This window comes from Pogonomyrmex barbatus, unplaced genomic scaffold, assembly GCF_055798465.1.
Source record: "Pogonomyrmex barbatus isolate J1 unplaced genomic scaffold, ASM5579846v1 scaffold9, whole genome shotgun sequence".
Taxonomy (NCBI): domain Eukaryota; kingdom Metazoa; phylum Arthropoda; class Insecta; order Hymenoptera; family Formicidae; genus Pogonomyrmex; species Pogonomyrmex barbatus.
Genome location: NW_028297193.1, coordinates 190,249 through 215,585, shown reverse-complemented (window position 1 = coordinate 215,585; position 25,337 = coordinate 190,249). Strand labels below are relative to the sequence as shown.

At 33.9% G+C, this 25,337-nt stretch overlaps 3 protein-coding genes across 6 annotated transcripts in view; 1 reads left to right on the top strand and 2 right to left on the bottom strand.

Annotated features, from left to right (window-relative positions):
* Positions 1-107: 107 nt before the first annotated feature.
* LOC105428959 (uncharacterized) lies at positions 108-1,298 on the top strand. The gene is made up of 3 exons (XM_011641584.3): positions 108-314; positions 419-777; positions 1,013-1,298. Exons 1-3 carry the CDS (start codon positions 302-304, stop codon positions 1,154-1,156), a joined length of 516 nt encoding a protein of 171 aa, XP_011639886.2. The 5' UTR covers positions 108-301; the 3' UTR covers positions 1,157-1,298.
* Positions 1,299-1,431: 133 nt separating this feature from the next.
* On the bottom strand, positions 1,432-4,066 carry LOC105428960 (uncharacterized). Its single transcript, XM_011641585.3, has 3 exons — positions 3,488-4,066; positions 2,739-2,941; positions 1,432-2,137 (listed from the first exon to the last, which is right to left on the bottom strand). The coding sequence occupies exons 1-3, from the start codon at positions 3,766-3,768 to the stop codon at positions 1,698-1,700; spliced, it is 924 nt and encodes a 307-aa protein (XP_011639887.2). The 5' UTR covers positions 3,769-4,066; the 3' UTR covers positions 1,432-1,697.
* Positions 4,067-4,222: 156 nt separating this feature from the next.
* LOC105428961 (M-phase inducer phosphatase) overlaps positions 4,223-25,337 on the bottom strand; it is a 49,156-nt gene continuing 28,041 nt past the window's right edge. Inside the window, exons 1-3 of one of the 4 annotated variants that reach the window (XM_011641588.2) lie at positions 10,465-10,883; positions 9,100-9,280; positions 4,223-6,957 (exon numbers count right to left, since the gene is read on the bottom strand). In XM_011641588.2, the coding sequence (XP_011639890.2) occupies positions 5,452-6,957; positions 9,100-9,280; positions 10,465-10,538 (1,761 nt within the window). In that variant the 5' untranslated portion in view covers positions 10,539-10,883 and the 3' untranslated portion in view covers positions 4,223-5,451. The other 3 variants (XM_089084588.1, XM_089084587.1, XM_011641587.3) reach the window with 3 other exon arrangements.

Here is a 25,337-nt window from a genome sequence, read left to right as displayed (position 1 = left end):
CCACATTGTAATTTGTAACATGCATAATTCTGACGAATGTATAACATGAAAAATATATCACAATGATAAACAAAAAGATATTAATATTCTCTAATGATAAAACTTAAGATGGAAGATAATTTTGAATCAACTGCTAGCGGCACCATGCACAATGCACAATGTATATTCCGCGAAATAATATTGATCAAACGAGTAAGACGTGAATTGCAGCGATGCTAACCATTTTGTTCAGCTTCTGATAGAATTTGTTTACTATTTTTAGTATTACATCTTTAGTATTCATGAATTACATTTTAATAATATGAATTCTATAGGTAAGTTTATATTCATCTATCGATGAAAAACTCTCGGTTATTATGAATTATTTATTACGAAGAGAATTAATTATATTGAATAAATTCTTCGTGTTCTTTTCAAGCTAAATCTGTATCAACGTTCTTGCCACCCTTATCATCTGCAGAATATCGAATCTTTGACGAAAAGATGAATATTGAGACATTGCCCTGTATGATCGATAAATTATCAATTAATGAAAATATAAAACAAAAAGTCACCAGTAAATTAAATCAAGATTTCACAGTTCAAGAAAAAATGGAATACGATTTTAAACCAAAAAAAGCTTCTTTTTATGATATCGATAACGTGTCATCCAAGGAACTGCAAGCTTCTTTATGTAGAATTAAAGAAAATCCACGAGAACCATTTTCATTTTTAACAAATATCTCTGATGAATACATGAACGATAAACGATTACCAACAAAGCCTACGGAAATCGATGTAAGTAGGAAAATGATTTAAAATCGATTGAAATTGATCTTCCAATAGTTTACGATACAATCAAAATCATATCAAGTAAAATGGTTAAAGGTTAAAGGATGATTTAAAAATGTTCTTCCTTTAAAAACAAAAGATATCCGCAAAAATTGAATTAGCTATATAAAAATAAAAGTAATATAAATTATTATGAGCATATTTTTCAATTAATATTGTTTGAATTTTTTTATTGGTCCAGATGCAATTGGCTGCTGTAGTAAAACGGATCGAGTCGAGTAAAATTTTATTGGAGGAAGCTAAATCTTACGTTGAAGATACATATCTTCGCGCTAAACAAAATGACATTCGTCAATTATGGAAAGTGTATGATGGTAAAGAATAATATATACTTCTTTTATCAATAATTCACAAATCGATACAACGATATAAATAACAATCTTTTTAAAAAAAATGACGCCAAGCTTACGCTTCTTATTGTTTCTAATAAAAGATAAATAATGAAATAAAAAAATTTCATGTCAAAAGACTAATTTTTAATCTACTTTATCTATGTCGTAATAGACAATCTGGATAGTATTTATTAAAATAAACGTAATTATATATATTCCCGAGTATAAAAATCATAAATTTTCAGACCAAAAGCGATATTTAAAAAATATTGTATATAACATACATTTCTCGTTAAATACATAAATGCGTGAAAATAAGTTTTAATTGGATTTGATTGTTGCCCATTTGATTTGAACTGCCAAATCGTTATGCTATATGTGATTATATCGCAACTTATTCAGAGTAATAGATAAAAAAAAAAAAGATATTCGCTTTATCTTCTTACAAAGAATATACAGTAAAGTTGTACAATATATAATTACAAAATATTAACAATAATAATTAATAAAGATAAGGAGCATGATAATGAGATATTATGTTGCTTCTTCTTGTTTGAAACGGGCGGATAAAATTTCCGGGAACATATTAACTTCATTATCAATTTTTCCGTATATGCACCAATCATTGCTTAGGCTTGTCTCAACAATCTTGGATAGCTCTGCGTCTGGTTGATCGCAACTACGCTGCGAATCACCGTGATCGTTCTCGTCGAGGGACCATTGCGATGCGATCTCTTTGAACGACTGCAAGCAACTCGCGTTTTGCCGTATGTTCTCCAATTCCTCATCACACAGACGCTCGACCTCCAACAGCTTTTGCTTATAGGCATCGGCGAGCATGCGTTTATATGAGTTGTAACGTTGCTCGGCTTGTTCGAAGGAGTACTGATCATGGTACTTGGCAAGATTTTTCTCGTATTCGAGTATCGCGAGTTCTCGTATGCTGCCTTCTGACGAGATATTTATGATATTACCTTTAAATTCATCATTAATGTTGATTGTTAATTCTGAATATTTGATAATTATATCGAAATATTATGATAAGTCGTTTTATTTTTTAACAGTATAACGATATTGCCAAAAAGAAAATTCTCAAAGAATAATTGTTTAAAATTTTACATCTTTATTAATAAATTTATATAAATTTTATATCTCTATTAATAAATTAAAATTATATTCTGACATAATAATAATTCTTTATTATTATTATATCGCAATTTTAATTTATCAATAAAGATTGTAATTCTTCTTCAAATAATAAATCTTTGAGTTTTACATTAAGCATACAATCTATATCTGTTATGCTAATAAAAAATACTATGGCTCGCCATAAAATATACAAGAAAAACCAGAAACATATGTAACAAGGAGGTAAAAACAAATGTAAATTTAATTAACTAATGTAGTTAAAAAAGTCTATTTTCAAAAGTATATTTAAAATTTAGTTCTCTTAAGATTTCATTCGGATTTAATTTTTTGAAACAAGTTTTTATGAATCTTTTTTAATTCGTTTTATAAGACAAAAAATAAAACACAAAATATAAAACATTAATTAAATATTAAAATAATCGTTACTTAAATCGTTTGAGAATGGCGATTCAACGTAAACCGCCGCGGCTCGCGCGGTTGCCTCTTCAAATGCAAGAGCGTTGCTTCTTTCATGTAAAAACTGAAATTCCTCCTTCTCCTTTCTCCAAAGAGCTGTCTCTTTGTCCAGTTTTTCCCGAAGACTTGTCATCTCCGACCAAAGCTTTTGAGCACGCTCATGAAGGGCAGATCTGTCAAAAGGGATAATTTTCTATCAGGCAAATATCAGGCAATAATTTTAATTTTAATTTGAGAAAAAACACCATCAAAAAGAGAAAAAATTATAGCACTGCATTTTTTATACTTTCGTTTTTTCAAACCGTAAAATATCAATAGAACGTGATAAATTATATTCTACATTTGTACATTTATTAATAGAAAGAGTGCAGGATAGAATGAATTTGTCAGATAACATGCTGATATCGGATAATCAGCATTTATCGTTACTAAATAATCGGCTAAGCGGATTTCATCATCAATCAACCAATCTCGAAATAAAATTTCTCTTCAAATATCAATCATCTAATATCAATTTTTAATTAATACAAAGTTCTTATTATCCCTTTCATTTATTATAAAAAAATTTACATAAAAGTTCGCAAGGATCTTAATTTTCATGAGATATTTTCTTTTAAACAAAATCACATCCATAATTTTCGGAAGGAAAACAAATATTGCTTTACAAATAATTCTCTCTTTTTTTTTTTAGATTTTAAAAATATATTGGAATACAGTACGCGCATTCCCTTTCGACGGTTGACATCTGATCTGTTACAATTGGAAGTTGAATCTCCGTTCGTTTATCACCCGATAATCCCTCGGCGTCATCCTCCTCCGATGTTTCGACGTAAATTGCGGATACATTCTCCATTTCATGCGTGCTTTCTCCATTCTGCGTATCCTTCTCAATGTGACATTTATGAATTTTGCAGTTTTGAGACTCTGGATTTTGAAGCGTATTATTCACGATGACAGTTTCCGCTGATGCTATTTCCGTCGAGGAGGTGCGCTTGTCCATTGCGTCTCGTCTTTTTTCTTTAGTATTTAACCGAATTTTTGATAAGGAATATCGATATAAAAAAAATTTATTGATAAAAATTTATAGATAGAAAAATTTGTTCATTAACCATAAGAAACCGATCACGAAGATAATTGCGCGCGTTTTCATTTTGTTTTCGAGAGATAAGGTGTGCACGGAATTGCAGCAGTAACATTTAGACATGTCATTTTTTAACAGTAATATTTTAATAAGGAAATGTTTCTGCAGATGTTTGTTGCAAATATTATTTTATAATGAAATTAATTTTTTCAAAATATGTATCGCAATGACTTATCTAATGCATATATAACCATAAAATATTTGAAAGAATGTTAGAAATCAATAATAAAAGAGTATATATACATATATGTAAGAGAGGTGTAAAATATTTGATATCAGATAGACGAAAGGAATACGAAAAGAAAAAAATGCATTATATTTGTATTGCATGGCGTAAATATTTATCTATGTAACGTAAAAATAATTTTTACAATGTAACAACAAAAAAGAAAATTTGCACATTTAGTAATACTTGCATCACTTGGCTTGATTCGATATTAGAATTTGAATTAATTGGTCGTTATCGATTAATCCTTAAGCACTTGCGTAGCAAAAAATTCTCTTTTTTAAAGAGAAATTTAGAAGAGAAAAGAATAGATTTTACACTAAAATCTTATAAAATTTAAATCCTTCTCAAAACACGAACGAGACTGTTTCTTTAATTCTTCTTTATAAGAAAAAGTACAATTGAAAGAAACGTCAATTAGATCGTGTCGATACAACGTAAGTATTTAAGAATTAATCTTTTGTGTGTATATTAAAAATATATTTTTATCGAATTGCAACAACGAATAGGTAACACTTTATGTAATTTGCGAAGTCAACCATAAATATTTGCTTTAAAGAAATTTGCAAAGCAATAGCAAAAGAGAGAGATCGATGTGATTTAAGCCATTGAAGTCTCAATCGTACGTCTTACTATATACAATGAGATGCCACCCGAGATGGCGTAAAAAAAAAATTTGTAATGCGATATTATGGTCTTTTAACCTGCTATAACTTCGGGTCAACACGCGGATATATTGCATTATTTGATTGTTTGTTGTCCTTAATTACAGAATGACCTGAGAAATATATGATTCTGTAATTTTTATGTACAAATTTGAATCTTGGTAGGAAGTATGTAGCAGGCCGCAACGATGTATCACCATAGCCTAAGTTATTATTATCGAAGATCTAAACACAAATTCTAATCGATCTTGATTGATCGTCGATCTTGTTAAATCACTCTTTTTAAGTATTAAGTATTAAGATCGATTGGAATCTAAAAATGCTCGAATGACATTTACATCTACATTTTACACCATGTACAAGACACTCGCAGAAAATTCATCGAGTCAGTCATATTGTTAGCGCAAAGAACGACTGAAAATTAAAGAAAAAAAAAAAAAGAAAAAAAAAAAGAAAAAAAAAAGAAAAAAATTAATAGAACGAGTAGTCTCTTTACGCCGTTTGCACTTTAGTGACGCGCATGGCGTGCGCGTGTTTTATGTCCCGACCGTATCTGAGAACGTTCAACGTCTAACGATTCGCGACTAGTACGATAGGGATTAAGGAAACTTAAATTAGATCAAATACAGATAAAAAACAACAAATGTCCGTTCAAAAATCTAAATGCTCGAGGTTTACTCGCACTGTCTGGCTAATCCCTTTGGACTTGTCTCCCTGCCAACTTTTGCTCTTGTTGCGAAAAAATCGACATTCCTCCTCGTGATTGGGATGCTTCATCGATTTGTAATCCTGCGGCGAACAGAATTCCTTTTGCTCGCTGTAAAATTTTTTGTAGCCTCCTTGCAGAAGATAAATTTCCGGATAGTACAACGCCGGGTAGTACTCCTTGTTACACGTGCGATCCAGCCTGCGCAGTGTCCTCGAGAGATTCGGCCCACGTTCCTGAGAGAATTCACAGTGAAACACGAGTATGTCGCGCTTGTCGGTATCGGATTGAATCCTGGGCACAGTGCAATTCAGGTGATCAAGCATGTTCTGCTTGATGAGATCTATGCTATAGAGATTTAACGCTCCCTCGATATGGCCTCCCTCGTACTCGTATGGATATCGGCAATCGATGATTTTATAGGAGCTAATACGATCGGTGAACTCGCCTCGTAAGAGCGCCGCCAACGTTTCAGATGTAATGGTCTTCAGATCCGAGTGTTGACTTATCGTAAGTGGCAGTATACACGGCTTGCTGAAGTCGCCGATGAGATCGGTGTCAGTGACGCTGCGATGAACTGCCCATTTGATATTCGCATGTGTTTCAGTTTCGGATAAACTTCTCTGCAGAGAGGGTTTTGGACGCAAAACACTAAAGTGCCTCGCCGATACGGGAGTTGTGTCCAGATACAAACTATTAGATTTTCGTGATCGTTTTAATATCGATGTATCATTCTCCAGCAAATCTTCTGATGGCCGTTTGTACGACCTGGCAAAATTTGGTGAAGTGTAATAGTTCGTTGTGGTATCATAGCTGCACGTCCTCATCATCGTTCTAGTCGAACAGGCAGCCGTTGGTGAACGAAACAGACAGGTACGGATTTTCGATAACGATGGCGACTTTGTCATCAACGGTGATCTCGTCTGCGTTGGCGATTTCAACAATGGCGACGATACTGTCTTGATGTTCCGCCTGTATTTTCCGTTCAGCGATAACCACATTTTGATTTTAGGTGACATACTTCGAGAAAAATTGGAAGTCGGCGAAACGTCATAATCTGTTGATGTCTCGGGCGCGACTATGTCACCGGATAGTAGCTTCGAAATACCGGTCGGTAGTTGTGTCTCTTCATCCATGGTCTCCATATCGATGAGCTCGTTCGTGAGCCCGTCGTCCATACTCTCGTATCCTGATGATAGACTACGCAGGAAGATCTTATCCTCAGCGGTGATCGAGTTTTTTTTACTCGGGTGATAGAGAGAAGCTGAAGCGAATTGTTTTCCCAAGAATGTGTTGTATTGTAAATGACAATGAGGCGATACAGTTGCGAAAGTGACATAATCTTCAAGCCGCTTCTCTTCCTTGTCGCTGACAGGACTCGACCCATGGCCGCTGTCTTGGCTGTTCTCCTCATAATTTTCCAAAGGATGTCGCACTTTCCTACAGCGCGTCTAAACAGGAAAAAAAATACGACGATAAGCAACAAAATCATTATAATTTTTTGAAAGGAAGACGAAATTTTTTAGAAGGAACATATAAAAACAAAGATTTACAAAAATAAATATAAGATGTTTCACAAAGTTCGAATCTAAATGTTCCAACTATTTTAAGAAAAATTGCTATATGAATCCTATTCTCGACGAATTAGGAGATACGACACAACTGATTGATCTCTAAATGAGTAGAAGTGGTTATTAAGTGGTAAACAGAATTAAAGAAAATTAAACAACAATAAAAAGAAAGAGGCTTGAGAAATAATTAGTTAATTACAGCATAAGTATCAATCTTTAGGAAATGCTCAAAAATTCTTTCATCTAGCGACATCATTTAGCTACAAGAGATGTCCATTTGTGACATTTCACAGCTTGGCACGACTGTACATATTGGATGCAGTTCAATTTATGAGCAAATACCCATGTATTTGCATTTTCGTCTGGTATACAAAATCTTTTATGAATTTTTTAATACAAAAATCTAATCCAGTAAGGCGTGATGTATCTTACAAATAAATCAAACTATTGACGATCTGATTTAGTGATCTAAAACTGGCTTTTTCAGCGTAAACTTGATGAAACACACAAAAAAAAAATCCTCAACATTTTATCAACTCGTATAATAATTAAATAAAAGCTGAACTAATGGCCGTTACAAGAAAAATCTGTTTCCGGTGATTTTTATCGATTATTAGAAGGCCGGAAAGAAGGACGGAAGCACGTGGTAGCAGGTCACTAGATGCGATCACTGCTCAAAAGCGAATGAGAAAAGAAAAGGTGCAGGTAAATGCACAGCAGGTAGCCACCAATCGAACTGACACAGGTCATTATCGAATGCGCAAGGTGTCGCATGTATTATGAAAAAAAATCAAAGACCGATGTGCGGAATAATGCAAGAGGAGATAATTTCCCTGTTATTCTTCTTTTCCGGTGGTAAAGCGATCTGTTATCTGCAATCGGTCGATGTAAATCATCACCGTTAAATGAATGAATTGAATTTTGTCCCCTTACGAATTTCCAATCCACTTATGGATTACGGCATCACAATTTATGAATTGTAAGTTCAGTAGATAGCGTCCTCCGGGATAAAAGACCTTTTTTTTCAAACTATTTATTTTTCGACTTTTAATTCGAGTTTTGCTCAAAAATTGCTAAAAAAAAAAAAAAAAAATTGCGCGATTTAAGATCTCGTAAATCGCAGGGAATGAAGATCGGGTTTGAACCCAGTATCGTCAATTGCTATCGGACATTCTAAGCATTAAGTCACACGTCACTCCTACCATCTTTAAAATCAATCTCGCTGGTGATAAACGGCAGCTGCACGATTGCGTATTCGGCACGTGAGTTCTTGTCGTTCAAGTTTAGAGGACATTATCGAAAAAGAACGTTATCTATTTTTGGAAATATTTTTGGAATACGTCTACAACATACGTCTTCCAGAATTGAATTGAATATGTATGGAATGTGTAAAAATCTCCCAATCTCGCGATCACAGATGCCCTTGAATAACTAAGTTTCAAATTTGAAAGCGAGATACATCGGTCGATATCACAGCTTGGCCTTAGTTCTAAGACCAGCTTTTGAACGATAAGATAAATCACACACCGCGAGAGAAACATCGCAAAAAATTGTTAGAGATTAAATATTCCATATTAAATTATAAGTATATATATACATATACAGATATGTCTTGTTACAAACATTACATTGTTACATTGTTTTATTCTCATCTCACTCCATCTCATTCTCTAATTATGTAATACTATTCTGATTTTATTCCTTTGCTAAAATTAAAATATCTCTCTTCACATAAATAATTAAATTAATTTATTGTTAACTCAATTTATTGACAATCAAATTGGTTGTTAATGTTTGTAAAGCCTCCAACATTACTAAAAAAAATTTTTCGCAAAAATTGTTATCGATGGATGTTTATTTTATCAAATACTTTTTTACTAAGGACCTCAGGACTGTAGAGAAATTTGCAAAATTTATCGAGAATTTAATGTTTGAAATAAAATATGGACAAGGATCCCCTATGCTATTCAAGAGTATACACATAAATAAATTTATCTATTTAAAAAGTAAAAATATTCTTACTCGTTGCGGGGTGCGGTTGTATGAATTGCTGGAGCCGCCGCTAGAGGCGTTTTCTTTATTATAATCGTACTTCTTGAGCTCTGCTTCCGGCCATTCATGTGAAATTAATGTCTTCATTCCGCAATAACCCAATGTGTCATCAATTTCCATATCTTGACCACCCTTGTCCTTAGCTAATAAGCTGCAAGCACACGAACGAACATGATCGATTAATTACACAAGAAACAAATATTGTGTTTGTAAAATATAACTCAACAAAATAATTTAATCGAATGTGTGACCTAACCTAAGAAGTGCCGCTTCATTAAGTGAAAATCATCGAGATCATCATTATGTGTAAAGTGACTAATCGTGGTAAATTTTCGTGAATAGAGCGAATGTTGTGCGGAAGGACGAGTGATTGCAAGAAGATTCGAATTAAAAGTGTACTCTCTGGTGTGGATAGAAAGACATTTCTTTTTCTTCTTTTACAAAGCCGAAACTTTCCGAACCCTAATCATCGTTCTGCTACGATCATACGACTCGCAATATTGGCGCGAAAGATTAGACCACGTGAATTTTATCGCGCATGCGCGCGACACCACATACATTTATACGCGGGAAAACATTGATATGTCATCCGTGTTTCCGAAGGTGAAGTAAAATCACATTCTCACTGCTTATCCTATAATGCGTAGAATATTTTCAAATATCATAAGTCGTTTAAGATATTTTATTATTAACAATGTTGGAATAACACCAATTACTTTCGAGGCATATATTTTTTGTACGACACTTTGTTTCACTAGTTCATATTAAACACTTTTTGATATATATTTTGTATTATAATTTTTGATCGATCACACCCAATTAAGCCAATATCTCACTCATTGTAATTTTCTCGAATATACCGATTGGTTACCTCGGGGAGGGAGGAGAGAAGAGTTCTTGAAACTCGGAAAGTTGTCTATCCTACAGACTAATCAGCCCGATCGAAAATAACCAATCCACAATCCGTACGTATGACCAAAAAATATTAACTTCAATTCGTATATGTATTTGCTTTCCACCAACAGACACAGGTTGACATAAATCTAGATATGTCGGATACTTTTCAGCAAAAGATACAAATTGATACAAATCCATATAACAGTTCCATATTTGCAGTTTAATTGCAGCAAAATTTGTGCTATATGAGAATTTAATTATATCATTTATCTTTGCTACTTGCCAAATGCTAAACAAGAATAAATGGTACAAGTAGATTAATATCGATTCGTGTCTATCATGAAAAGCAATTTGCGTCAGTCAATTGGAATGTTTCACAGAATCTCGACAATACACTGCACTGTTTAAAACGCGTTTATGCACAACACGCAAACGTACCTTTTCTCGCTCACATTACAATACTTGGAATTATAGTTTTGAAATAATCGCGTATAGGTCATTTTCATATCCATTTCGACGATTTAATTAACTATATCGTCAGTCGTTTTTTTTTCTTTTTTTTTTTTAGTATAAATGGATTAACACATTCGACCGACCAAAACTGTCTCAACTAGACTCGGACGCGGACAGCATCGAACTGTGCGCTACGCGGTCAGATACGCGTTTTATATGTCGGATAGTGGGGTGCGGTACGAAGGTAGGGGATAAGTTGCCGCCAATGGTAGTTAGGGACGGGCCCTTAAGGGCATCGTCGGTGTAGGGGAGTACGGTAATTTCTTTGGAGGGCGATCGACCGCTGTGGGGGGCCACCGGAGAGAGTTCGCGTACATGCATCGTCGAATTTCCGCGCGCAAGTGCACGTACGTACGTACGTGTGTGTGTGTGTGTGTGTGTGTGTGTGTGTGTGTGTGTGTGTGTGTGTGTGTGTGTGTGTGTGTGTACGTCATCCACACACGTATACGTTGGATCCTCGTTTGATCGCCCGCCCTCAATTCCCGGTAGCACTCGCATAGTTCCTTTTTCCCCGTGTGAAAGAATGCCGATTCGGGCTTATCGGTATGCCCTTCTCAATAATTTTAACAATCCGTCATAGCCATCGTTTGTTATTATAAAATATTGTAATTATATACAATATGTATATATTTAAAAGTGTAAACAAATAGATCTACAGGTTCTACAAATAGGAATGTCCGCTTATAATGTATGTACACTTCCAGATATTTCAATGCGCTCCTAGTAATCGTGAATGCGCGTAACGCTAAACTATTTTCTTACATAGACGTACGTCTATTTGCGAATTTTTTGTTAATCATTAATTAAATTGTGATAAATTGTGACAGGAGTTCGTATATGAAAAACTTGAATAATTACTCCTATTTCCTGTCCACTTTGAAATAATGAACGCATTAAAATCATGAAACTTAGAATGTAATTATACAAAAACACGTAGTCAGTGAAAATAACATTTGAAAAAAATGTCAACTATTTCAAAGAATATTATCATCAAAACAAAAAATGATTTTTTTTTTGCTCTACGAGCGATAGAACTGAAAGGCATTCTTGCATATTCATAGTTTTCGACCTTGTTCTCCTCCAGAGTTGCTTTGTCGCTAAGAATATATGAAATATTTTCGCAAGGCTTCGCTTCTGCCATAGGATTTTTATTGAAAAAAAAATCCCATGATCTCATGTTCTTTTATAGATATGCATATAATGCTAGCAAATATGATATATTGTGCTATTTTATTATTATATCTCTTATATCTGAGCTCATATAATTAAGACCATTTAAAATGACTATGACAGAATCTTTTAGAAAATATAGATTTTCATTAAAATATCAATAATGAAAGAGAAAAGCTTTCTATCCAAGATCATCCTAATGTCCATTCATCAATTTGTCAGATTTGTCACAAGATTCATTGCTCTCAGCATCACTGTTGCACAGGATATATGAATTAATTGAAGATTCCAATACATCAACAATTTCAACTAGCTTTTTAAGAATCTCGAAAAAATATATTGTGAAATAGAAAAAATTAAAGTTCATATCAATTTTTTTCAAATGTTTGCAAACCTGACTTGTCATCGATATTTTAATTCAAGTGCTGAAAATACGTATCATGTATCATGAAAGAAATTAATTAAAAAAAGTAAACTGAATAAATTTAAAAAATTGTTTAAATACTTCGCTTCTCATAATCCAAAAATAGATCCTGTACGTTGAAAAATTTTTCTGTAATTATTGTTACTCACCGCTTTCTTCTAATCAAATCACAATAACTTCAAATCTATTTTATTCGAAATCAATATGTGTTCATCGATTTGTATTTTCAAAACTTTAATTAAAATCACAGATGCGAGCATTATTTAAATGAAAAAAGTTTAATATTTCATATTAAATATATGGATATATTTTGTGTTCGAACTATCAAGAACCTTCAAAATTATTAAGAAATCTCAAAAAAGACTTTTTTTAAATTTCAATTGATCAAGATGTTGTGTATTATAATTAATTAAATAACTTAATTAACAAAAATAATGCATAAATCTTTTTCAAAATTTTTAAGCCACTTTAACATTATGAAATTATTAGATCGTCATGTGTATCAAGTTATGATGTCAAAAAAGATGTATCTAGTAGAAAGGGGGGGACGACTAAAAATAATGTTAATTAAGAAAAATAAAAATAAAAATTTACCATAAATTAATTGATATTTTAATAATGAATAATATTTGATATTACAGGCTGTGCACTATGAATAATTATAATTTTACATGATTATGTCTCTCACAAGACTATAACGTCTGTTGTATTCAAAGAAAAATTATGAAATGACATCGCAGTTATATGTCTTCTAATAAAATTAAATGTTTATTATTAATTCATTCCGCTGAGAATGGGAGTGATACACAAAATAAATTATATATATAAAAGGGAAAATATATCCGTCAGCAATGTCCGTAAAGTATCCCGTCGGCAAAGAAAATGTTTTCTTTTTTTCATTAAATTTGGTCGAGATCGATTAATCTGATAAGTAAACAGTTGATATGTTACTTCACAACTGCTAGTTGTAAAAAAATTTTATTAAAGATAATCAATAACTCTTAAGAACTTCATATGCATACGTAGATCCAATAAGATATGAAGAAATGAAAAAAAGATGGTATATATTAATTATTGCCATTGATTTAAGGAAGTCCGACAAACGTAGTTACACATTTTTTTTATCTTTCTTAGTATCAGTATTAATCAGTATTAATTATCGCGGATTGCGTATATATTATTATTATTATTATTATCTAGCATAAACATATAGGCATGTATAATACACTACGTAAATAAAGACACGCATATAAATAAGATATTTTTTTCAACTATAAATCTTTTAATGATTACAAACAAATAATTTTTTAATCGCAATTTATAGAGGGTTTTAAAATTTTGAGAATAGTATGGAAAAATATTTTTACGGAAATTTGAACACGTTCATATGGCATTCTCTTTATTGAAATGTCCCATATGTACGCTGCATGCCTATTCCATTGTATCTTTAATGCATAGAGTTTTGCGGCATTGTTGTTAATTTAATAAGAAATAAACAAATTGAATACAATACTAGTATGACAATAGACAATAGACACCGGATCAATATGCAGACCATCAGTATGATGTCTACTCTTTTGACAGATTGTATGCAGATAAAGAATCTTTATCTTCAAATTGCATTTATATATTTTTTATAAAATTTCGCAAAACTTTTATTTTTTTATTTCATCCGAATATACGATTTAAACATTACAAAATCTATATGATATTTATAAATAAGTCAATGGTCCAAAGAGAGAGTGATAGAAAGAATTAAAAATAGAAAACTTATTATTTCCTAGAAAGCTGGAAAACTAATGGACATTTAAAAAATTCCTTCGCTAGACCATATACGCCCTCTTTAACGTTATAGGCTAGGTAATTGTTTGCACGTGTCATGTGTTCGAAACTTTTTCTAAAATATTCTAAACGTGAAAAAAATAAATCCGTGTACAAAGAAGACATGATAGATATAAATTAATAAAAAAAGTGCATATTTTGTATGGATATATGTGTAGGTGTGCGTGTGGAAATAGGAAGGGAAAAGGAGAAAAAGACAAGAGAAGACACATGGAGCATGCAAACACCGATCGTTTCTCGATAATCATTTCTCGAGTCTCCCTCCCCTAGATTCGATACAGCATCTCGGAATCCAACGTACTTATTGACTTATATCCTTGGGATCAGCTGTCGTGTGACTTTATCATACCCCTGAATTTCTTTGAGGTACCCACAAGGGGTGGTTCTTTCGCACATACGATTGTTCGAGAGAAAGAGCGAGAGAAAAGTGTACTCCTACTCTTACTTAAGGAAGAAGTCGGGATACCCTGTCCCCCCCCTTCCTCCCATCAGTAGTTCTGCTCTGGATGGACATATATGAGTAGTAACGTTATGCGCCGCATGCGTTACGCAAGATTCGCCAAAAAGCAAAGAACGTGCGTGCGACGGTTCATACCAGTAGTAGACGGACGCATGGGGGTAGTTCAGCTGCTTTCCGCCGTGAAACCAGTGAATCGGGGGTCGCAGACCCCCTTGCAGACAGCTGCCAGATCGTGCACCTTCAACGTTTCGCTCCCCCCCCAGTGGGCTCTCTCCCAGTCGTTACCCCGTCGCGAGTTACCTACCCTTTGCGCAATTTATTGCACGGCACACATGGAACAGCTTTTTACCGATCCTCGCGTTTCCTCGCGCCTCGATATCGACATCGCACGACCCAGAATCCGCTGTGATCTCTCTTATTTGGATTTTAACCGTGTCTGCCAAAACACGACGCGAAATTGTTCGCGGATCCTTATACTACAGACCCTTACACCTCTTAATTTTATTATATAATTTAGTTTCATATTTTTATAATCATAATTATATCTAATTGTATTCTCATTATGTTTTTTCTTTTAAAAAATCTTTTTAAAAGCGTGACAACAATAAGTTTCACTTTGTATATCTTATCTTTCTCTTTTCTAAAAAAAGAAAAAAAAAAAATCATTAACACAAGATTCATATGACAACAAAACTACATTTAGCATTAAGTACTAAATACAGCTCCATCTTTTATAATTAAATATTCAACGGTCGTTATTAAAGATTCAGCCATATTACTCATCAATAATCGATATTCTTTCCAAACTATTAATCCCCGTAACTCGTTTGTCAGGAAGGAATATACCCGGGGATGAGCCTCATATTTCATACAGAAAGACATTTACACGTTTATACGGATATGTGCGCGCGAGCATACGCGTGCGAATACATGTGGGATGTTGGTGACGAAGTGGTGAAGTACCGAAATCAATATATCGAGCACTGGTCTCGCAAGTCGCGCGAGACGAGACAAGGTGAGGCGAGGCGAGGAGCGAGGTGGAAGCGAGGTGAGAGCGACGGCGCGGCGGTAATGCTGCCCATCGACTTTGATTTTTCTGTGAGAAAGAGTACAGATGGCCGTATTCCATTGTGAGAGTGGCGCGTGCCAAGGGTGGTGTCGACGGTGTACCACACGGGATACAAGGTCTGTCTTTATCGTTATTCCCCTCATCGTGCGAGTGTGTGCGAGACGATAGATGCTAAGTGCACGCGGCCAGCGCGTTCCCGCCGCGCGTACGCATACCTGCGAGAAAGAGTTGCATACGCATACGCATACGCATACGCATACGCATACGTTATACGTGTACGTGTATATTACACGTGCCACGTCGCGCCGAACCGCTAACAGGTATAACTCCATACTGAGACTCCATGTTCGATTCGACACATATAACATAATATAACATAAAGATCGATTTTGTCTCGATTTTCGAATTAAAATAAATAGAATCAATTTACTGGAAAAATTGCACAAAAATCGATCTCTTGGAAAAAATCGGCTCAGAATAAGTATATAGTATTTATAAAATAGAATTCTTTATCGATAAAAGTCTAATGCGTGTGTCATGTTATATTAATCAATTTCTTTCTCTCTTTTTCTCTCTCAATTAAAATCATTATTCATTAAGATGATATATTATGCATAATGGGCGATTGGGTGCACTCATTAAGACCGTCTTGAAATAAGAATGAATTATGAATACTAGTTTTAAATCCGTGTTAAACAATGCATTGGAAATTGAGAATTGCGATTGAAAGAATTTTGTTAGATTGTTAGAATTTGTCTGATCAAATAACCTTATAATCTTAGTCCGTTCTGTTCTAATTTGTTGAATCCTAATGTTTAATTTGCAAAATACAAGTTTCAACGCGTAATCTAATTTGATGTCATTAATGAAAAAAAAAAAAAAAAAAAAAAAAAAAAAAAAAAAAAATCGAAAATCGATTCCCTATTAAAATAACCGATTCTCTAAAAACTCAATTTAAAATCAAACATCCCTAGCTCCGCACCGTTCGCCACGTGCTACGCGTATATTACGGCACACGTAACGCGCGACGTCGTTTTCGATCGATGCATAGTCCGCCGCGCCGTTACGGGAAGCTACTTACGTAATACCCGTCGTCACGAGGTTCTCAAACCAAGGATTTCATAATTAATAAATTACAAATAAAGCAAATAAAAAATTGCCGTAATAAAGAAGATAAATAAATTTAAAGTTAAAAATAACTAAAATATTTTGCAGTTGGAAAAATTATATACAAAAGTAAGATAATTACGACTACGTACGACGGTATAAAATAAAATCATAAAATTTAATTAGAAATTTCTTCAAGACATATGCTGCACGTACCATCAAAGAATAATATTCAAATGCGTTTTTTATATATAGATGAATTTCGTAACGTTTTTCATCGCGATAGATTATCTTCAAATACTACGCTAATGGTAGTAGTAATGGAGTAATGGTTTATTCGCTACGGAACTTGATCGATTGTATTTACAAATTGCCCAAGAATGACAAGGAGTTCACGAAAAGTCCACGAAGAGATCAAAGAACCACTGGTGACGATGACCCGATAATCGTAAGTTTACAGACATACAGGGACGCAACTCCTCTCCCATCTCTGCAACTTTCTAAACGGGATCATCATTCGTTTCTTCGTGTGTGTCTCGCCTTTATAGACGATACCTTCGCCAATTACACTATTCTTCCAACGTGCAGCCGCTGCCGATCGCAGATGTAACGCATAAGTTAGCGGAATTTGCGATGGGTACGTATGACAAAGTAAAACAGATAGAACGACGAAGGACGAGGGAGATATTCAAGAAGGAGAAAAAATTTCAACCCCTACAGGAGATGCTGAGAGAAAGCGGCGTAAACAACGGATGGAGACGAGAAGGTAAGGAGAGAGAGAGAGAGAGAGAGAGAGAGAGAGAGAGAGAGGGGAGGAAGGAAAGAAAAAGAAATGTGAGAGGAAAGAGAAAAAAATAAAAGGGGGAGGAAAGGTCATCGATTCGACTGAATCCTGTGAGAAGTCTCGATTAAATCTTTTTCAGCTACATGCTATCGATCGAAGCTAATCGTCACGTCGTTGTTGATTATGATTTAAGAAAAAGCGTTTTTCCTTCTTGCTTCTCATTCCATTCAACTGTGAATATGTAATGAACTTATTTATGATGATATAAGAAGAAAAAAAAGTGTCAACTAGCTACCGAGTATCTTGACGAAATAATACACTCCATCGTTGTAATTCTACAGATGTTCGCAAGAGTTACAGATCACGATGATGCTTTCGGAAAAGATTTATTCTGTGCTAATCTTCGAGTTCAGATCCTTTCCTTTTCAAATCTCTATTACAAAGAATACATTAAAATAACGGGAAGAAGAATATTTATAAATCGATTTATAAATATATTATTCATTCTGAAAAATTTCCAAATTTGCATTGCATATTTCGACCGATTTAATTCCTCGAAGCGATTTTTATATATAATAGTTTTTGCAACACTTTCCTCTTTCCATTTTTTTTCAATTATCCGTCGAACATGTGAGCAATCATGTGATCTTATTTTCATTTTGTTATCTAATATTTTAATATTATTTTAATATTTTATCAAATAGATGCTCCTACTTGTGTGTGTGTGTGTGTGTGTGTGTGTGTGTGTTTTAATATAAGACAAGCAATATAACATTTAAATATTTCTTCCTTCGAGTAGCTCGTTTGCCAAATATTAAACTTTACATTGTGACTAAATTAAACACAGAGCTGAAAACATAATTTTGCTGTGACCATGAATTAATGATAATCTAAAGTAATAAAGTTAATAGATTTTAGTTAATAGATTTAAGAGATTATTTATTTATAATGTATATAATCTAATTTCTCTTTCAATACGAAATAAAAGAGAGAACCACTATAGTGGAATTTTGCCCTAAAAAGTTATTTAAACCGATATTTATAAGTTTTTTTTTTATTTAAGACTATCTTAAATACAAATTTGAAAAAAAGAGAGAAAGAGGGAGCGATATCATCCATAAATCAATCACATATTAGCATTTTAAGGCATTATTTAAAATTTTGTTATAAAAACGAATTATGAATATTGGCATTAGAGAGAAATCATACATTATAGTAGTGCATAGTACGAAAAGGATTAAACGCCGGAGTAATCCGCCGACTAATCCTTTGATCGTCAAGAATGTTGGATCCAAGACAATCCTGCATCCGAGGCATGGGTTAAGCTGTACTATCGCAAATTCGAAAGGAGACAGAAAATCTATTCGTCGCACAGAGCCTGGCGAAACCCGCCGTTCGTAACGCCTGGACGTTGAAAAAGCTCTGATTGCTTATTGTTCGCTGCACGCATATCCAACGTTCACACACGCGCGTGATGTACCTATATGTCATTCGAGCGACTACATCACACGCGCGCGATAGGTAAAATATTGTTACTCGGGACGAAAGGATAAAGCAGGTTTGCAACGGTAAGTTAGCAGTATTATGCGTATGGATCGCCAGTGCACATATGTGGTATAGTACACAAAAGAGAGCTTGATTTTCCCCCAAAGGAATTGCGGTGTCTCATTTTGCAATTTTGCAATGCAGACATTCATTTGGTATTGGATGGTACTTTAAATCAAGATAAACCGTTGATGCGATGGAAATACAAAGCTAAAATTTTTTTTAAGTAAAATCGCATACAATAAAATATAAATAAGTAAAACTATGTTAATTAATACAATTGTTAATTGATTGAACTATTAATTACCAAAAATTATAAAAACAATTATAGCAATAATTATATTAAACATTGATATAATTATTAATAATGTTAATTAAATTTACATAAATAATTATTAAGTTATTATAAAAATTTTGAATAAATTTGTGATATCTTTTTCCACAACAAAAATGTTTTTCTGGATTATTAATAAAAATAGAGGCCAAGTGTAGTCGGCTTAATACTCTGAAAATACACAATTCTGTCTTTAATGTTTCATAGATATGATAAATTTTCGCATTATTCTGATATAACTGTAAGGATATAACTGTAAGCTTGACAAAGACATCCACATGAACAATATAAATATGTACCACATATTCAATGATGCATCAAGTATTCAAGAAATTGAATGCTACTTTCAAAATGCTGAAACATGATTTAATTCTATATGAAAAATCCTAACCTTTAACTTATATACATTTTGCACCTGATCTTCACACAATAGTAAGGTATCGTCATGGGTTCTTTCTGCGAAGGTATCTAAAGGATAGGTCGTTTCAGCTAGGTCACTGTACAAGTGCTTGCTCCTTTTTTCTTCCTACACTACTCAATATTTTACTGATCTGCTCTCTCTTATCGATATCTCTCGAAAATTTGCTCTTTAAAAGTTATAATTTTCTATTACAACTAATATACGTATATAATAGAAAATTTACTTCCGTGGCTACAATTTTCATTGTATTTCATTCATCGATGATTTCTCATTTTCAACATAATCCTAAATGATTAAAGTGTGAGAAAATGAAGATCTTGATCAACTGATAAACTTAAATTCTTCCCTAAATAAAATAATTGTTTGATGTTTGCGTTTGTTATATGACATCTTCAGGTGAGCTATAACTTGAAATAAAATGCGAGATTGTCTATCTCGAGAATGTTTATATAATCTGACGTGATGAGATAATATGAGAATATACAAGAGACAAAGATAAAGAAATAACGATGACGTTTACCTTAATTTAATAAACGCGTAATTTTAAATGAAAATATCTATTAAGCGCGCTCGTCGCTCGTCGTTCGTATTTGCCGTGCATATCGAGCCAACGGAACGGAAACTACGGGAACAGCCAGATGTTCATTACATCGATGATAAGTCGGTGAACTTTGGTGAATCATTATTATTCGTTGGTGATGGTTCGTACCCCGTTATTGATTAACTGCGAAACTCGGTCCTGTAACAGCTGCACCCGTATGTTCTGTCATGCTAGCGAGAGCTAAAGAATACCCTGAAACTCTTATACCAGGGGGAGAAAAACAAAGTTCATGGGGGCGTACATGGGTACGAATGATAGGATAAGATACCTAAGTACTGCGAGAATGGACGTTGGTTATTCGATCGATCGAGCGCGAGCTTACACCATCGGGGGGCGATAACGATAATCGTGCAACGATATTTACGTATAAATAAAATTCATTTATGTGTAACTTCGATCTACTTTAAAAATCATTTTTCCATAATAATTAATCTATATTCCATTTATCATTCTATTTAAAAATATTTTTAGCATGTATGGCTCATTTTATTTTTTAAACTAAAATAGCGTGGCTCCAAGTATCACGATTTTGGAGATCCAATTTTTATCGGATGGTGTCTAATTCACAAAAATAATTCGTCAAAAAAAATTTTACATTATTTAGTTAATTTATTGTTTCAAATTTTACCAGCCAAGAAGGCGACTTGGTTTACAATCATTTTCTTAACCTCATTCGTCCACCCATTCATTTAATCCTTTACATTAATCATCCTTATTCTTATACTTAATCTCATCTATCTATAAACTTATGCTAAATAATTTAAATATCAATTAAAAATTAAATCTTCTTTTAAAGTATTCTTTAATTCATTTATTAAGTTAATAACATATTGACTTAATTAATGTAATTTTGTATTATATTACATTGCTCAATTAAATGTTATGACATTCTTGCATGTCGATCTCGATAAGAGGTGATCTTTTTGGATATATTTATTGAAAAGTTATTCGGATTATGAATGACAATGATTTGAGAGTGGTAAGAGAAACCGGATAAAGGCGGGCCATTCTGAAGACCGGAAATAATACCAGAGGCACTAAAGAAAACAAAAGAAAAAAATTACAAGAAGGCAGGAAACCTTGCATTATATTCCTATTGACCACTCAATTTTGCTTCTGAAAAGGACGAAATGGTCCTCGCAGGTCGAAAAAAATCACATTCCGATATTCATTACGGACAAAACTTTCTCCACGGGATTTTCCAGTGGAATCAATAATATTAATAGAGTAATTTTTCCTTTTTATAAAATCTTACATTTATTCGGATTAAAAGTAGATAACGATAGAATTGGACTCATCCAGATATACATTGCAATTAATGTAAGATGTGAGGAATTAATTGCAGTAAATGAAAGATAAAATAGGAATCTATTAAGTAAGGCTCTCTTTGAGAGTTTCTTTGAACAAAGCCTTCGCAAGGCCCTGAACGGGGTCTGCTTTCCATTTCGCGCGCGCGACTAGACATAGCCATCGCACTCGCGTTCCCATAACATGTAAAGTTCACGTCATCGCTCCTCCACCATCTCACTACCACCAGAGAAGGATTTAAATCTCAACGGTCGCGGCAGTAGTGGGCGATAGTGGGGAGAAACGACATGGGGAGACTTGCGGCCTCTTTTCGCTTGACGGGGAGGCGAGGGCGTGCGGAGAGAAGCGAGAAACGGTGATCGGAGGGGGCAAAGAGAAGCGGTGAGAAGGGCAGACAAGAGGGAATGCGAAGAGAAGTGGAGGCCGCGGAGATCGCGAATATGGGAGGAAGAAAGAGACCGTTTGTTTGTAAACACAGAGACACGAGATGTGAGATTTTCTCGCAAAAATTCCGCACCGATACGTTTCCGCAGTCCGAAAATCGACAATCCAATGAATTCGTCTGGTTCCATCAAACATTCGCTCGTCGGCGCGCGAAAACGCCATCAGTTCGCGAATACGGGAGATGATCAAGAATTAGATCGATATTTATTATGCCATGACGTAAAAATTAAGCTTGATCTCTCTTAGAAATTCGGAATACGAATTTCATCATATCTAAACATCAAACAAATCATGAATTGATGTATATCAATTTTCGGCTCTATCCGAACACCTTTCTTTTCTTTCCTTCATGTGGGTCTTGGACATTCGTGTTGTTGAAGACACGATAATATCATACCTTCTATCTTTATTTTTTTGATTTTCCTTCAATGTAGAAGGTATCAAAAAATATTCGCGTTTCCCGAAAATAGGATGACATCGACGCAGGAAGAGATAAAAAATTCACGGAAAAGATAAAAAGGAGAAAAAGATAAAAAATTTGACATCTATCATTTCATACGAAAATATGAAAATATTAAATCTATCTTTTTTATCATATATGAATAATTAAATGTTTGGCTTCACGAATTTACATCGGTTATGTTTTAACTCTGAACATTATCCGTATTACAAGTGAGATATATATATATATATATATATATATATATATATATATATATATATAATAATGCTAATACACTTTTAACCAAACACTTTTTCTCATCCGTTTTTCTTATTGATACTTATTGATTGTGTCAGAGGATACGTCTCGTCATAAAAATACGCGCAGTTCTTTCCGCTCCATAGGCGATTCTTCTTTGACCCCCGTCGCGTTTTCAGTGCTCATGCCTAACAGTCACGGTCTCCTCTTTGGCTCTCTTCTGTCCCTCTTTTTTTCAATCCTCCTCTGTCCTCTTTCTTTTTCTCCTTCTCTCTGCCTTCGTTTTCTCACTCCTTGACTCTGTTCCCTTCACCTCCTCCACTGATGACGTTCCAACCGTCATCGGTATCGCTCGGCGCCAACGATGCCGATGACGACGCTTCCATAGCGAACTCGCTCTCATCCTCTTTCGTTCTTTATCCCTAGGCATCTACCTTCTTCTTCCTGCCCTTGGGCCAAGCTTGCGCTTAGCAACACTGAATTATTAACAAATCAGTGAGGAAAATTATTAAGTCGACATACTTTTCCTCGACTTTTGTTTTACTTGTCATTTTTCTTCATTATGTAGTGCTTTACAAACTTTAGAGTTTATATGATAAATGTTGCTTTATCAATCCTTTTTACTTTTATGAGCATATGTATTGACGCGAAATAGAAATACAATTTGATTTCTTTTTAATTTATCAATTTCTTTACTTTATATACGTATGTGTGTAATGTTTTTTAATTCTTTTGAAAATTACTTGACTATTCACAAAAAAAAAATATCGCACGCTGTCTCTTGACATTATAAATCCATTGCAACATCATTATATTCCAAGTTACCAGTTGTACAAACTTATGTTGAAGATAGTTTTAGCATGTCGTCCAGTTGGTCCTTTGCAATCTTAGTATTTTCTTACAGATACATCTCTGGATTGTTATGTGAGTCGATCATATTTCAGTTGCTCAAATTTTTAATAAAATATTTAAAAATATTAGTCAGAAATTCAAAGTCGCACATTAAAAAAAGTAGAAATCTAAACAACAATAGAAAATGGAAATAGAGATCTGTCGATAGATTCCTATTATCAACTCAATTTTAAACTTTATAATATAACTGTTCGTGTACCGTTGCTTTATCTGAATACAAATCCACAACGGATCGTGCCGCAACTCCAGGGTCGCGGCAATCAATACGCAGAAATCAAAGAAAGGTGAATCTGGAATATTCGAGATAACCACAAGAGACATATCTTGTTAATCGAGACGTTTAATACCTTATGTTGAAAACAAAATTAAATAATGTATGCTTACAAAATTATCATTCATAATAAAAAAAATTTGTATAAAACTATGAAGTCTTTCTTCTTTTATACTACCTAACAATTGTTATAGTTAACTCTTGATCGGCAGGCATTGTACTTTAATTAATAACATCTTTCGATTATATTTTACAAAATCGCGAAAAAGCCTCCTTTGTACGTAATGTAAAGAAAGTTTTCATCTTAAGTTACATCTTATCTCGATATATCGCAACGCTCGAGAAATCCAAGTTCACCAAGCTACGATTACGAACAAAATATCTTTGATTTATTATGGATTTGCAAATCCGGTTTATTATTGTTACACGTCTTTTGTATGTGTGTGTATGTTTGTAGAAACGTTAATTCTACAAACGCAGAACGCTCCTTTTCTTGCAAATTATCTTTCCTTTCGCTAACAAAGTGGTCCAGAGAGAGAGAGAGAGAGAGAGAGAGAGAGAGAGAGAGAGAGAGAGAGAGAGAGAGGCGTGAAACCGGATGGTTGACCGCACTGCTCAGCGTTATACGCACTTTGAAAGAGTCTCTATCGGAGCCGCCCTGGATATATAATAAGTCCAAAAGTTTAGAGAGGGTTCCACCCACGGCGGTGGCTCCATTGAAACATAACGAACATCGAAAAAACCGTTGCCATTGTTGCTACTATTTTTCGACTGATGATGTAATTTGTTATTCTCAACTTGTTGTAATCGGCATTATTATGCATTACATATGCAGATATGATTGACAATAATATTAAAGTCTATTTTGAAATTATATAATATTATCAAATTAGACTTTATTGAAAAGAAGATTCGGTTATTAGTTAATAATTAAATATTAATATAATTATAAAGACTATTGTTGTACACTGCCACTATAATAATGCCAAAATATCATTTCAACTTGATGTGGACTCAAAGTTGAATAATGACTGGCACGTTTCAAGATAGAGCAGAGTAAAAAAAGAAAAATTCTAAAACGTACGGATTAGACAAGCGCGATTTGTCCTAATGTGATCTTTGATAATTTTTCAAATACTGCCCAAAGGAAGATCAGAGACATAACTACATATGTACAATCGCATTCGATACCATACTCGTAAGAGACCGGACGTCAACCGAAACGGCCGTTGCTCCATCATCAGTGAAATGGCGGTGTTGTGGAATTGCATTCCACTCCCGTCTGGTCAGGAAAGGTAGGAGGTATGATATGAAGAAGGAAGAGGAAGAAGAAGAGGAAGAAGAAGAAGAAGAAGAAGAAGAAGAAGAAGAAGAAGAAGAAGAAGAAGAAGAAGAAGAAGAAGAAG